This window comes from Eurosta solidaginis, chromosome 1 (assembly GCF_040869045.1).
Source record: "Eurosta solidaginis isolate ZX-2024a chromosome 1, ASM4086904v1, whole genome shotgun sequence".
In the NCBI taxonomy this organism is placed as follows: Eukaryota; Metazoa; Arthropoda; class Insecta; order Diptera; family Tephritidae; genus Eurosta; species Eurosta solidaginis.
This window is the reverse complement of record NC_090319.1, coordinates 383,163,612-383,178,532: the sequence shown is the minus strand read 5'-3', so window position 1 is coordinate 383,178,532 and position 14,921 is coordinate 383,163,612. Positions and strand designations below refer to the sequence as shown.

The 14,921-nt window shown below is 36.9% G+C and overlaps 1 protein-coding gene across 7 annotated transcripts in view; it reads right to left on the bottom strand.

Annotated features, from left to right (window-relative positions):
* The window catches only part of Dscam3 (Down syndrome cell adhesion molecule 3), a 296,098-nt gene that overhangs the window by 186,725 nt on the left and 94,452 nt on the right, over positions 1-14,921 (bottom strand). For all 7 annotated transcript variants that reach the window (XM_067763262.1, XM_067763261.1, XM_067763263.1 and 4 more), the window contains exon 4: positions 183-325. In XM_067763262.1, the coding sequence (XP_067619363.1) occupies positions 183-325 (143 nt within the window). The remainder of the gene's footprint in view (positions 1-182; positions 326-14,921) is intronic.

The following is a 14,921-nucleotide window of genomic DNA, read 5'->3' as shown; positions in this document are numbered from 1 at the left end:
TTTTCATCTTTATCTTTATTACCTACTTAATTCTCTACATCTACAAATTGTTTCTGTCCTTGTCAGTGCAATTTGCAAAATGCTGTAACAAACTTAAAAAATCTACTTATATTAAACTGTACATTTGTGCATTCATATGTAGCTCTCTGTATGTATGTTTGTATGTTAGAGCAGACATTTACCTGCTTGCACCTGCACATTCCGGCTCAACACAGTTCCAGCTTCGTTGGCTGCACGACACCGATACGTCGCCTCATGCACATCTGTGCGATAATATTGTGCCAAAAATGGTGGGAAATACAATGTGCCATTGCCAGTAATTTTTCTGCAAAAGAATAACAACAACAAAATTTTAATGTAAATTTAAAATGTTGTAGTATGTAGTTTTCATGTTTACTTTTTTTTTTGCTTTTCATAAAATGTATGCGGAAATTCACTTCAAATGTAGCGAGACTTAGCGCCAGGAAATGTTCTTATTACCGTTGTAAACATTTTGTATGAATATAAATGTACAGTTGCATAAATACACACATATGTACAAACATATGAGCATAAGTACCTATTTAAATAAATTTTTGGGAAATTCAAATGTTAAAATATTGTCAAGCATACTGAGTACTGAGTCGAGCAAAAAGCGTATAAACGAAAGCTTACGTATGCAATATAAGATCATATGTATATGATAATGATGGTAATGATAATAACCACAGCTATTTATGAAGAGAGTATGTTGAGTTTGCTGGAAATGCAACAGAACCTTTTATTACTGCAGTAACAAATCGAAGCAGCTATAATATTCAAGTATCTAAATAAGTAAGTGCAAGAGTTTCCCTTATGGGCATTCATATTGGAATACTTAGTACTTATATCTTACAAACAAACATGATAGGAGAGGTGGAAGGTGAGGGGAAGGGTGAGATAAGGAGGGAGAGGGAGCGTGAGAGGTAGTTTGAGAGAGTGAGAGGGGTAGAAAGATAAGGAGAAAGAGACAGAAATGGTGAGGGAGAGAACGAGAGCGATAAAGAAGGGAAAGATGGCGAGAGAGGGATCGGTAGGGGGAACGAGGTGGAAGAGGGTGGCAGGGGGAGGGAGAGGGAGCGTGAGAGTGAGCGGAGTACGAGAGGAAGATGGGAAGGAATAGAGAGAGAGAGAGGGAGATCAAGAGATGTTTTAGGTTTTGCTAGCAGATGTAGAAAGTACGGGTTGAAGGAGAAAACCATCAAAACCATTCAGTGCTAGTGTCCTGCATTTACAGGCTAAGACCCCAGCTTCACAACTGTCAGTTATAGAAGCAGCCAGCAGCCAAAAGCGGGGACTTATTTCAAACCAAAGGTTCCCACTTTTATATAGGGTGTTTTCAGTTTGCTGGTTGAGGATACTGTTCACCACTTAAACCTAGCCTACTAACTTCATGTACCACGTTTTTTTTTTTCAGAGGAGGAAGCATCAAAGCCTCAAAGTCAGTTGTGCCATTCTTCCCAGTACTACCATTAAGTATTCCATCGGAAGGTAGAGTGTGCAGTAGGATCAACGTCGGTCGAGGCCACGATGCCATTCTTTGAAAGATGCACGGCATTCGATAAGCCGAGGCTAAAACCAAAATACGTATATGCGGGGTTATTCCCTTGTACAATCAATTATTTTTACTTTTTCCAGTACTTTGGAATGTGTCTCTCGCTTTTTGGACGGTTGAAGGTACCTAGTCTCCAATCCGTGCCGAAGATGGTGTGGAATGTGTTGCAGCTAAAAATAATTCACTCCTAGATATTTATTTGCACGGCTGGAGGGACTTCATATATGCATTAGACTTCTTTTGCGGTTGAAGGGTCTTGTTTCCAATCCGCGATTTGCTTCTTGTCTCGTTGCCTATTCGGTACAACTGTGGCGCAGCTTTTTTCCGTTTGTCAGTCACCTCAACATGTATGCAATGAAATTGTACGCTTCACTCCATTTTTCTTTACTTTGTAGCATATTATTCACGATATTCTTCGCATATGCTGTGCAGTTGTTGTTGTTGTAGCGATAAAGACACTCTCCCAAGGTTTTGGGAGTGTTATCAATGTTGATTGTCCTTTGCCGGATATACTAGATCCGGTACGTTTCGGTAACAAGCACCATTGAGGTACAAGCCCGAAAATCTGGCGAACGATTTGATATGATCACATTGCACCTTCTAGGCCATGCCCCCCACCCCCTATTTCCATGGAACTTGGGGTCGCCAGAGCCTGCTGCTAAAGAAACAGGTTTCGCCAGGGGTAGGTTGACAATTGGGTTGGAGAAGCTATAAATTGCGTTGGCAACCTCTTGAGTCATTTGGGTATTTTAATCGGCTCTTACGACGGGCATATCTGCTGCGGATATATTCTAAGCCCCCTAACCCGCTGGTGTCATCTGTGCAGTCTACTTCTACAGCAAAAGGATCTCGGGAATTCAAAAATAATATGGTACACATTTTCTATTGACTCCACATCGCAGTGGTCGCATACGTTATTTTCCTTGTGTTTGAACCGGTGAAGGTATGCCTGAAAACATACATACGTGCCCGGTTAAGAATGCATTTAAGTGGAGTGCCACTTCACCATGCGTTCGTGATAGAGTTTCCAGTCGGGGATGTGTCGATATTTCCAGCGCCCCTTTGTGGACGTCATTGTTTTGGCCCTGATGCATTTAACACTGCCTCTATGTTTGCTCCGCAAACTGTAATCCGTGTTGCAGAATTTACGATTGGAGGCTGGCTATGTTTGAGTTTTATTTCTCGCATATCTCGTTCAAGTGCATGGCACTAAACACTAATGCAATGTGGAATCCTATAATTTTTACTTCGTTAGACGCACTTCCCCATCATACATACTATTCCAAAGCAGTGGCCCGATCACGGACCGCCGTGGAACATCCCTTTAACATTAAGCTTTTCCGTAATGTTTGATGTTTTATATTCTAACACACGGGTCTCAGCTAATAAGATATACCAATGCGATCCACTTTATCCAGAAAATTTGGCCAATTAGCTTTTTAGCTATTTTTTTTTTTTTTTATTTTTAGCTGCTAGTGTTCCCGTAAGGCAGTATTCCTTAAAACATTCGAGACATCGTGTGGCCACTGCACCACTTTGAACTCTCTTTCGAGCGGATTTTAAACGAATCGCTCTAGAGCTTTACCGTCTGATTCCAGCTGGTATATAGACATGTACCTTGATGGCTCTGTCGGGTTTTTGCTAGATTTTGGTAATATTACCAAAGCCTGCCGTTTCCAGATTAGCGGCAATGTTACCTCAGCTAAGTTTACATTAAACAAGTTTGTAAACGTTTGCTAACCGTGGCTGAAGGCCAGTTTTAATGCTCTTTTGGGTACTACATTTGGACTAGAAGCCTTACAACCTTCTTATCTATTCCTAGCTTGACGAACCTCAGCATTGGTTACCCTCTCGAATGTGTGATGATGAAATTGACGAAAACGACTTTCTTTGCATTGCAAAAAGCGTATTCATTACATTCTTAAGGAAAAGTGGTCATATGGGTATCGATTTTTTTGTGAGTGTACAATCATCTTAATCTCAAAATAGCAACATTTTTTTTATAATGTAAAATTATATTTTTCTCTCAAAACAAATATTTATGATTTTTGCATATTGACAGTAAGAGCTAGAGCGGACCAAAAATGTAACGTTACAAAGTTGTACTGAACTGGTGCGCATTCATTTCGGAATTGTTGTTTATATCCTTTCTTCATTACTGTAAATATAGTAGTATTCCTTCGATAGGCATTAGGGACATTGTGCTCGTGTTACACACTCCTTTCCCCCACGAGTCTTAAGTATAAAACCGTTATTGCAAACGCAACCAGCCAGACATGTCGCATCACAAATCCTTTTATTATTAGGATCATCGGCACAATCCTCCGGACAACGACTACCGCAGCGATCATAATGTGCGTTTGCTTGACATGCTAAAATTATCTCTGGGTGTATTTCTGGAAGAGAAGCTCGGTCTTAACCCCTTCGGAGGTTGCGCCTTGGAATTATTGATTTATAAATACTACCCAGCCAGCATTTTTTGAAAATTTTGATCAAAAAATATTCAAATATCATACCCTAAGATGATTAAAAACGTTCAAATTTAAAAGCATTTTCTGTTCGAATATTAGCGTATCGTCGGGAGAAAAATGTACCATAAATGTGATTATTCTTGAATAATCATTTATGATTCATATTTCGAAACGCTTTTTATTCATATTTGATATCATTGTAAAATTGAGCTTTAATTATTTTAGAGTAATATTTGACTGCTTTTCACAGTAATTTTCTGATTATATTCGTGAACATATTTCAATCGTTTTGGTTTAGATTTTTGACTCATTTTTGAATGCGATTATCATACATTTATTCTTCAAATCTCATTCAAAATAAGATACTACATAATAATCTTATTTCATCGGGGGAAGAAAGCATGCGGAAGTGAGCTATTTGAACCACAGGTCACTCGCAAACAAACTTGACCGATATACACCTGCGACTACAACATCCAACATCAGCTATGATCGTCAATATCTTAAATTACGAAACGGTACGGGATGTTGAAGACATATCCAGGTACATATGTCAAGAGAGTTTCACTTACCTGATCAAATAGCTCACAACTTTTGTATTGTCCAACTATTATGTATTATCTGGGAAGGTGTAGAAATGGTTGGGGAAATCTTCGGGCATGAGCAGCATTTGCATTAAATTGTCTTGAAGAATGTCTTAATAATAAAAATTTTATATACATATTTTTTCTGAACTTCATGATTGAAAAAATGTGTGTATGTGAAAAAAATAAGTTTTTCAATGAAAAGTAAAATTTTAACAAGTATAAAACTCATTATTCAGTTAACAAATATAGTCAGAAAAGATTCAGAAAGCTGAATTAAAAATGATTATAAATGTTTGATCACCTAAAGTAAACACATTTGATTCAAATATGATTCCAAAATGTGATTGAAAAACTATATTCAGTTTTTGTTCATCGAAAGGTGAGCATATTTGATTATTCTTTTTGTTGACTTTTATGAAATATTAAAATTTAATCATCAAAGGACTTCAAAAATGATTCCAAAACGTGATCGAAAAATGATTTTCAGTTTTTGATCATCAAAGGTATTCATATTTGATTATTTCTTTTGTTCAATTGTATGATAACTCATTATTTAGTCAGAAAGTAGAATCAAATTGTATTTATATGTAGGGAAATTCAATATTTAATCATCTAAATGCTGTGTGGGTACTTATGCTATTTAAGCACCAAAAAGTTTCACATTAGTAAATTAAGAGGTCATAGCTTAATACGCCGAACTAAGCTCAGTAGTTCCGGTAATAAATAATAACATCGCCATATGACATGAAAACAATCCAGGCCTGAACTGTTAGGTCATTCTGAAATAATGCTTGCACAATATGTCTTTCCATTTTCCTCCTATAAATTGTATAACCTCACATAAATAAATCCAATAAATTATGTAAATAACTCGATTTAGGAATGAAAAATATGGCGATGCAGAGCTCATTGTATTCTCCTCGCCCTAAGTAAATCAATTTTTATTAAGATATTTTTACTTTCAATACACACACACATATATATATAAATTATACATTAACCTTGGTCGATTTGTATGGGCGAAAGTTAACCGATATCGCGCCATCGATTTTTCGATAGGATTTGGGCTCATGGAAAAAAGTTCCACTATGCAGAACCAAAAAAAAATGTTCGAGCCTGCGAAAAAAAAATGGCAACGGGGTAAATTTTTCGACCAAAATACTCCGCAAAACCCAAAAAATATTTTTTCTTTTAAAACTGTTATCGCCAACGTTTTTACAACAGTTTTTTGAAAAAAAAAAATATTTTTTGTGTTTTGGGGAGTGTTTTGGTCGAAAAATTTACCCTTTTGCGATTTTTTTTTTCGCAGGCTCGAAAATTATTTTTTTTGGTTCTGCGTGTGGAACTTTACTTTCCTGAGCCCAAATCTTATCGAAAAATCGATGGCGCGATATCGGTTAATAAATCGACCCAGTCTATTGTTTGTAGAAGCAAAGAGTTTGTGACTTCATCAAAAACTATCATAAACACTTTAAAATACAATAACCAAGAGAGGACGCATGACCCTCATCTACACTAACTCACCTCCTTCCTTATATTATCAACTAAAAAGTATATATGTACCTACATACATATCTCGCGCTGAAGTTTTAATGTCCTTAATAGTCATGACAGCATAAATCATTTATCCCCACCACTTACCTCAAGTCATTCACTCGACATTTTAACTACATACATTTACCCCATTGCTATTGCCTGCGATGATTCCCTACACCCTAATAGTTACATGAGATCATACAGCATCAATGGCTGAATGCTTGTCATATGAATATGTAAAGTTACGTTATGCTGCATAATACACCCAAAAAACCCACTGCTTCTTCCAAATAAACAAGCAACAGCAAGTTTCTGTTGAAAAACCGCCTTACCAACGCATAACTTTACCATATGATGCCATACGAAATATGGACTATGAATAAAAATTATTATGCAAAGAAGGAAATTGGGATAAGGTTTACAACAACTAAGGCATGACGTGGCTGAATGCGTTTGTAACACTTCAACCATCGTGGGAGTGCGGGTTAAAATCCCACTCCCGGGAGAAAAGGCTTTGAAGATATTTACAAGGCATAATCGAAACAGCTGTCGCCTTGTCCGTCCTGATGTCACGTTGTTTAAATTTTTCCCAAATTATTAAATAGATGGAGGATATATTGCACACGCCGATTGGAAAATGTCCTGGGGAAAATCAAGATGTATCTGCGACTTGGGAAAAGAATGATAGCAATCTTAAAACGCTATAAGCGGGCGGTCATTTTAAAAGAGAGCTTATTCAAGAAGAAGATCAATTGACTCTACTATAATGTGCATACATTTTATTTGTGAGACTCATTGCATCATTGAGCTATATGTCCAACACCTCTATGCCCCGTCCCATGATATAAAGCTCACGATGTCCCTTACTTCCTCGCCCCTTTCTGGCGTGCTATCTTTTTGAATGTAGGTACCCTATCGTTCTGACCTTACTCAGTAGAGCGAAATACGCGAAGTATCTTCCAATCCTGTACCAATTCAACGTTGCCTTATCGTTGCACGCCATCAACTGAAACGATGGAAGCGGTTTAACCCGTACGTCCCACAACATCTTGATCATAAAACTAAGAAGCTTCCTTTCTACACACTACGACTGACAATGTACTGCCTTCCACCTATTTCTACGACCTCAAGAACCAAAGTCAAGTGCTCACTCTCCCGGTGGGTTGGGTCGGCCAAGGCTCACAAGCGCTGCTCAATTCTTTATACTGCCCTTTATTGTGTGGACAGCATATTGTAGGAACAATGTAAGGCAATATAAGTAAAGGAAAGAATAGGTTGGTTGTAAGTGTGTTATCGACGAGTTGTAAACAACTATCGATTTGTTATCGAATTCCTGTATTTTCTAATCGATTACATATCAAAAAAATTTCGAATATTTACCAAGAGCTTATCGCAGCGGCCGCCGACATGCTCCGCCTACCATACCGAAGATCGTGGGTTCAACTCCCTGTCAAAGCATCATCGAAAATTTAGAAAAAAGTTTTTTTCAATTAGAAAAAGTTTTTCTAAGCGGTGCCGCCGCTCGGCAGTGTATTGGCAAATGCTCCGCGTGTAGTTCTGGCAAGAAAAGCTCTAAATGAAAACTCATCTGCCTTGCCGTTCGTAGTCGGCATAAAACAAGTAGGTCTCGTCCCGACAATTTGTAGGAAAAAAAGGAGTACGACGCAAGTTGAAAGAAAAGCTCGGCCTTAAATCTCTTCAGTGGTTATCGCGCCATGCATTTATTTATTTATTTATCGAAATATTTATTAAAAACAAATCGAAAAAATATCGATATATTATCAAAAGGTATTGATATCATTAATTCAAAAGTGTATCGATTTGTTATCGAACTGTATCGATTTATTTTGTATGGTACCAATTTGCTTTCGAAAACTTATGGATTTGTATCAAAAAGTTATCAATTTTTTACCGATAATTTTCAGTTTCTCATCGAAGTGTTACCAGTTTTTATCGGCGTGTTATCGATTTGTTAACAACAACGCTTCAGAATATTATGAAACACATACAAAAATAGGCCGATAATGTAGGAATAACTGCTAGATATCGGTTCATTCCGACAATAATTGTTTCTGGCAAGGTTTCCTATGTTAAACTTTAACTCCTACGTGAGCTCAAGTCAATTTGAAAACACTAGTTTTCTAGACGTACACCTGCTTGGTACTCACTTTTTTCTGAGTGCATATACCGTGTAAGTGTACGCACTTATACATCCATACACATGAGTTTATGCATGCTGCAAGTAACATTTTCCTAGAGTAGCAAAGTAAAACATATTCCCATACTACCAGCCAGCGCCATTCAACATCTCTGAATGTCTCTCCACCCACTATACTCTCTTTGTTCGCCGTAACAGTCAAGTAGGCGGTTCATTGTTCTATATTGTCGGTTATTCATGCTTTCTGTCAAATGAATGTTGCATTTTTCTTTCTTACTGGCAATGCTTTCTTCTTTCTATTCATCTTTCCCGCTCTATGCCATCTTCCTATTGTAAGAATAATAAGCAATGCCTTTTATAGCTGCGCGTCGAGTGTGAATTTATGTGTCTGTGTATCTTTTTTATTATTTTTATTGTGTCATACCGCAATATCAAAAACTCAACATTGATTTTGACAGGCTGCTGTGCTTGTGGTTTCTGTTTTTATTGCACTTCGTTTTTGCTTTCAAACATTCTAAAGCATAACTGCAAATCTCTGCGACAAGTTCATAGCAACGATTATTCTTTTTATACTCAGTTGAGCAGAGCTCACAGAGTATATTAACTTTGATTGGATAACGGTTGATTGTACAGGTATAAAGGAATCGAGATAGATATAGGCTTCCATATATCAAAATCATCAGGATCGAAAATAAAATTGATTGAGCCATGTCCGTCCGGCCGTCCGTTAACACGATAACTTGAGTAAATTTTGAGGTATCTTGATGAAATTTGGTATGTAGGTTCCTGAGCACTCATGTTAGATCGCTATTTAAAATGAACAATATCGGACTATAACCACGCCCACTTTTTCGATATCGAAAATTTCAAAAAACAGAAAAAGTGCGATAATTCATTACCAAAGACGGATAAAGCGATTAAACTTGGTAGGTGAGTTGAACTTATGACGCAGAATAGAAAATTAGTAAAATTTTGGACAATGGGCGTAGCATCGCCCACTTTTAAAAGAAGGTAATTTAAAATTTTGCAAGCTGTAATTTGGCAGTCGTTGAACAATATCATGATAAAATTTGGCAGGAACGTTACCCCTATTACTATATGTATGCTTAATAAAAATTAGCAAAATCGGAGGACGACCACGCCCACTTTAAAAAAAAAATTTTTTTAAGTCAAATTTTAAAAAAAATTTAATATCTTTACAGTATATAAGTAAATTATGTCAACATTCAAATCCAGTAATGATATGGTGCAACAAAATGCAAAAATAAAAGAAAATTTCAAAATAGGCGTGGCTCCGCCCTTTTTCATTTAATTTGTCTAAGATACTTTTAATGCCATAAGTCTGCCTGGTCCACATTTTGGTCGATATCTGGAAAACGCCTTCACATATACAACTACCACCACTCCCTTTTAAAAGCCTCATTAATACCTTTAATTTGATACCCATATCGTACAAACGCATTCTAGAGTCACCCCTGGTCCACCTTTATGGCGATATCTCGAAAATGCGTCCACCTATAGAACCAAGGCCCACTCCCTTTTAAAATGCTCATTAACCCCTTTCATTTGATACCCATATCGTACAAACAAACCCTAGGGTCACCCCTGGTCCACCTTCATGGCGATTTCTCGAAACGGCGTCCACCTATGGAACTAAGGATCACTCCCTTTTAAAATACGAATTAACACCTTTCATTTGATACCCATATCTTACAAACACATTCTAGAGTCACCCCTGGTCCACCTTTATGCCGATATCTCGAAAAGGCGTCCACCTATAGAACTAAGCCCCACGCCCTTTTAAAATACTCATTAACACCTTGAATTTTATACCCATATCGTACAAACACATTCTAGAGTCACCCCTGGTCCATTTTTATGGCGATATCTCGAAAAGGCGTCCACCTATAGAACTAAGCCCCACGCCCTTTTGAAATACTCATTAACAACTTTCGTTTGATACCCATATCGTACAAACGCATTCTAGAGTCACCCTGGTCCACCTTTATGGCGATATCTCGAAAAGGCGTCCACCTATAGAACTAAGGTCCACTCCCTTTTAAAATGTTCATTAACCCCTTTCATTTGATACCCATATCGTACAAACAAATTCTAGAGTCAACCCTGATCCACCTTTATGGCGATATCCCTAAATGGCGTCCACCTATAGAACTATGGCCCACTCCCTCATAAAATACTCTTTAATACCTTTCATTTGATACACATGTCATACAAACACATTCCAGGGTTATTCATTTTCCTACATGGCTATTTTCCCTTATGTTGTCACCATAGCTCTCAACTGAGTATGTAATGTTCGGTTACACCCGAACTTAACCTTCCTTACTTGTTCTTCTTCTTCTTCTTGCAAGAACAAACACTTCTTAGCTTTTAAAGTTTATTTTTGTTGCATTACGACGAGTAACGTAGTACAGCTACAGGCATATGATATCAAATATATCCTTTCCAAAGCGCCACGCAAAAGGCTTACAGCTTTTGTCTGAATCACGCGCACGCATTTGAGGATCGAAGCATTTTAATGTGTGTGTGTGTGTGTGTGGATGTAGCTGTCTTCAATCACAAATACGAGGTGTGTGTGTACATATGTATTGTAATCTCAGTACATTTAGAAAGTGCACTCTTAGAATGGTTCAAAATAATTTTTTCTTCAGTCTTAGTCATTTGTAAAGAATATAGTTGGGCGTAACCGTGAATGTTGCAGACACCCCCACAAAAGCATGTTGTCAGTGGAGGTCTGCATGTATGGTTTTAAGTACTTTAATCTATTAAAATAATGTTTTCTTTTGCTCTTTCAACCTAATATGTCCTTCATATTTCTTATTTTATAGATAGATACATATTAGGGTGGGCTAGAGAAAACATATATTAACAATTTTTGTTGTTATATCGGCCTACTGATTTTAAGATCGCGGGTTCGAATCGAGCTCAAGGCCTAACAATAATTTTTTATCATTATTATTGTTATGATAAATTTTTTCTTAATTGAAAAAATTTTTAAATTAGAATAGAAGAAAGAAAAAATTTTTTTTTTAGACAACTGCCAAAGCTCGTTGTATAGATCCATTTCGGGAACTGCTAAATTCCTTCATCGGCAACGTTTAGGCGCCGCTGCTATAACTATTCAGCCATCGCAGCGGCGCCTAAACGTTGCCGATGAAGGAATTTAGCAGTTCCCGAAATGGATCTATACAACGAGCTTTGGCAGTTGTCTAAAATTTTTTCTTTCTTCTATTCTAATTTAAAAATTTTTTCAATTAAGAAAAAATTTATCATAACAATAATAATGATAAAAAATTATTGTTAGGCCTTGAGCTCGATTCGAACCCGCGAAAACATATATTTTTATTCCTTTTCTATAGGAAAATATTGTTCAGGATATTCAAATATGGTTAGTTGTTGTTGCTTCTAAAAATAGAACAGTGCAGAAATTCTGTTTAGAAATAATAAAAGCCATCGAAATCGGTACACTCACCAGCATCCTATCACTTAATATATTAATTTAATATTTCTATTCTTGTCGAAATATCACCCGAAAATCGCTTAATTAGCTTAAATTCATTTAGTTGCCAATTTAACACAAAAATATAAAAAATCAATTTCAAATTATCCTCAAAACTCAAACCAATGAACTATTCAAACAATTACTGATATGAATGAGCCCACAAAATTCTAGTCAATGAACGAGAATGTTCGCTGAGTTTGGCTTTTGACTGCAGGGTATATGGGATAAGAAAGCAATTGGGATAAAGTTGCATTTCGGCAGGACGTGACGTTGCTTGAAAGTATTTGTCAAGAAATTATAATACCAACTGATTTTTCTGCCTATGAGAAACTCTCCGTCCACAAATTTGATAGGTCGGTTTCTGTTCCTCTTGCTGGAAAGATAAGTTTTTCTCAGATAATGAGCAAGTAACGGAAGTACCCCTACACAAAAGTTCAAGCAAATCGCACTATGCACTATTCAATTCAGAAAAGATCGGCCCTTGTCCCCTTCCCGGAATGAAAAGTCTCCCAAATATTATCTTTGTCTTAGAGGTTCCACTTCACTCAGTTTTAAGCGAATCGCACCAAAAACAAGATTTTTTGGAGTAGGTCGGTCCCTGTTCCACTTTTATTTATTTATTTATTTAATCCATTTAAAAAGAATCTGATAGGGTATTTATAAAAGTGTAAAGTAGTTAACAATGTAAATATAAATTACCTTACTTATAAAAAGTATTTAAAATACTCAGAAAGCAATCTTCCGAACAAGAAAAATCTATCTCACAAAATTTAGAAATCTATTGAACTCAATTACGGCTCTAGTAATTGGAGCATTCCGCGCATAAAGAGCCCTAAGAACACCATAATGAAAAAAACTCAGTAGCACGAAGAGCTCTAGCCGGAATATTAATGAAAACCCTCTCAAGGAGCACAGGGCAATCAAAAACCCCACGTAACAAATCGAAAACGAACGACAGCAATAAAATTGTCCTCCTGTCCTGCAATGATTTTAAGTTAATCAATAAGCAACGAGTTTTATAATTCGGGATAGGGTCCGAGAAGCGCAGACTGCGTAATGCAAAGTGTACGAATACTTTTTTGACCAAGTTGTGATTCTAATGCATCCCCAAATCAAATCGGATCAGTTGTTTAGGAGGAGATCATTCACAAACTTACGTACATAAGATATATATATATATATATACTAGCAGACTCGGCAGACGTTGTTCTGCCCTAAATTTGTATATCTGCATACATTTTAATAAGCTTTTTTCGTCTAACTCTCCCTCGCCCCTCTACACTTTTTCCTAATCTTTGTATTCACTCCTCCCTCCGTATTTTTCACTTCATCTATCTGCATCTTCGTCTCATTCTATCCCTTTCTCAGTCTCCTTCTCTCTTTTCTCTTCTCTCAAGTTTTTCTCATTCTTCTCCATATCTTATTGCCAGTCCCAGAGGGTGGTATGTATTTTGTTCCAGTCCCATTCCGAGTCTCAGTCCCAGTCCCACTCCGAGTCTCAGTCTCAGTCCCAGTCCTAATCCCAGTTCCAGTCCGTCTCTGGTCTACTTCCCGGAAAAAAGCATAGCAAATACTAATATAGGCAAATTTATATACCAAATTCAGGCAAATCGAATAGGACGTATGTAAATAGGTATGTGGGTATTATTAATTCATGTCTTTATTCCGGCTGCGCATGCATATTTATCAGTTTTGCCAGGTTGATGCGACTAAATCGAATATCACAATGAAAATTACTTACACACATTCCAGGGGTGCCCGGTTCCACGTTTTGGCCTATATCTCGAGACCCTAGTCATCAATAGGTATGAAAACTACCCTGTACTAAAGCACTCATCAACAGCTTTTATTTGATATCCATATTGTATAAACACATTCTAGGGGCGCCCGGGTCCACTTTTTGTCCTATTTCTCGGGACCCTAGTCACCAATATGTATCCTGGTCCACTTCCCGGAAGAAAAATTATCCGACATTTTATTCTAGATATAACGCTACCTACATACCAAATTTCAGTCAAATCGAGCCATATATACGACAGTTTAAAATAAATCGGTCCCTGGTCCAAAATGTACACTTCTTTTTATATATATACATATATATACCTACATATGTAAATCAAGTACCTCGTCAAATCCAAGAATAGGTTCATATAAAAGTCTTCGATCTTTGCCATCCAAGAAAGAAAGCGAGAATGATAATTGAAAGAAGTACGGTCACACACAACAAAAAAGGGCTTGAATTTAAAAAAATGTCATATAATCGGATGAATCGGCAGACGACTTATTATTCAAAATTATATAACCTGCTGGATGACTTTGATGTGGATAATTATATTCTTGAGCGTTTTGAAGGCCAAAGAGATCAATTTTAGTTTGGTAATAATAGGCAAGATTTAGAATTCATTCAGAGTTCATCTTTCACAATCGTGGGTTTGTTTTCAACCGAACGTTAAAGACGTAGTATATATGCCAATTGCGGAAGCTTCCTGACCCCATTCATCCGCATAGGATTTCTAGAGCTGCTGCAACGTATGTAAGTGAAGTAAAACTCAATTTTGTCATAATTGTATATTGTTTCCATAAGGATAAATGCTTTCGTTTTCAATAAAAAAAAAAATGTTAATTAACAAGGAACAATTGTTAAACCTCTTAAAAAGTATATTTTGTACGTTGCGGCGATTTTACTCCATCCCCTCGGCGTATGTGCACTCAAGGCGAGACAGCTTCGCTAATTCGGGTAACTTCAAATAACCCTGAAACAAAAAATATACTTAAACGTTAAAAAGTGATGAAGACAAAAATATCGAAAGACCGAATATGCAACCTTGAAGGGTAGCAAACAACAAACAAACAAAAATTTTGTTTATTTAACATAGCATTTAAAAAACGAAAATGCTAATGCCACCCTCTACAATACTCGGAAAGATATCCAATTTATAGTTTTATACATCAATTATATGTTACAGTCTTTGCGATACAATTTGAAAGCTAGCAAATTGGGGGGACTGTGGCTTCGAATCTACCAATGAGCACAAACTGTGGTGCGCGGGAACGCGTCCATTCCGACAGCGAT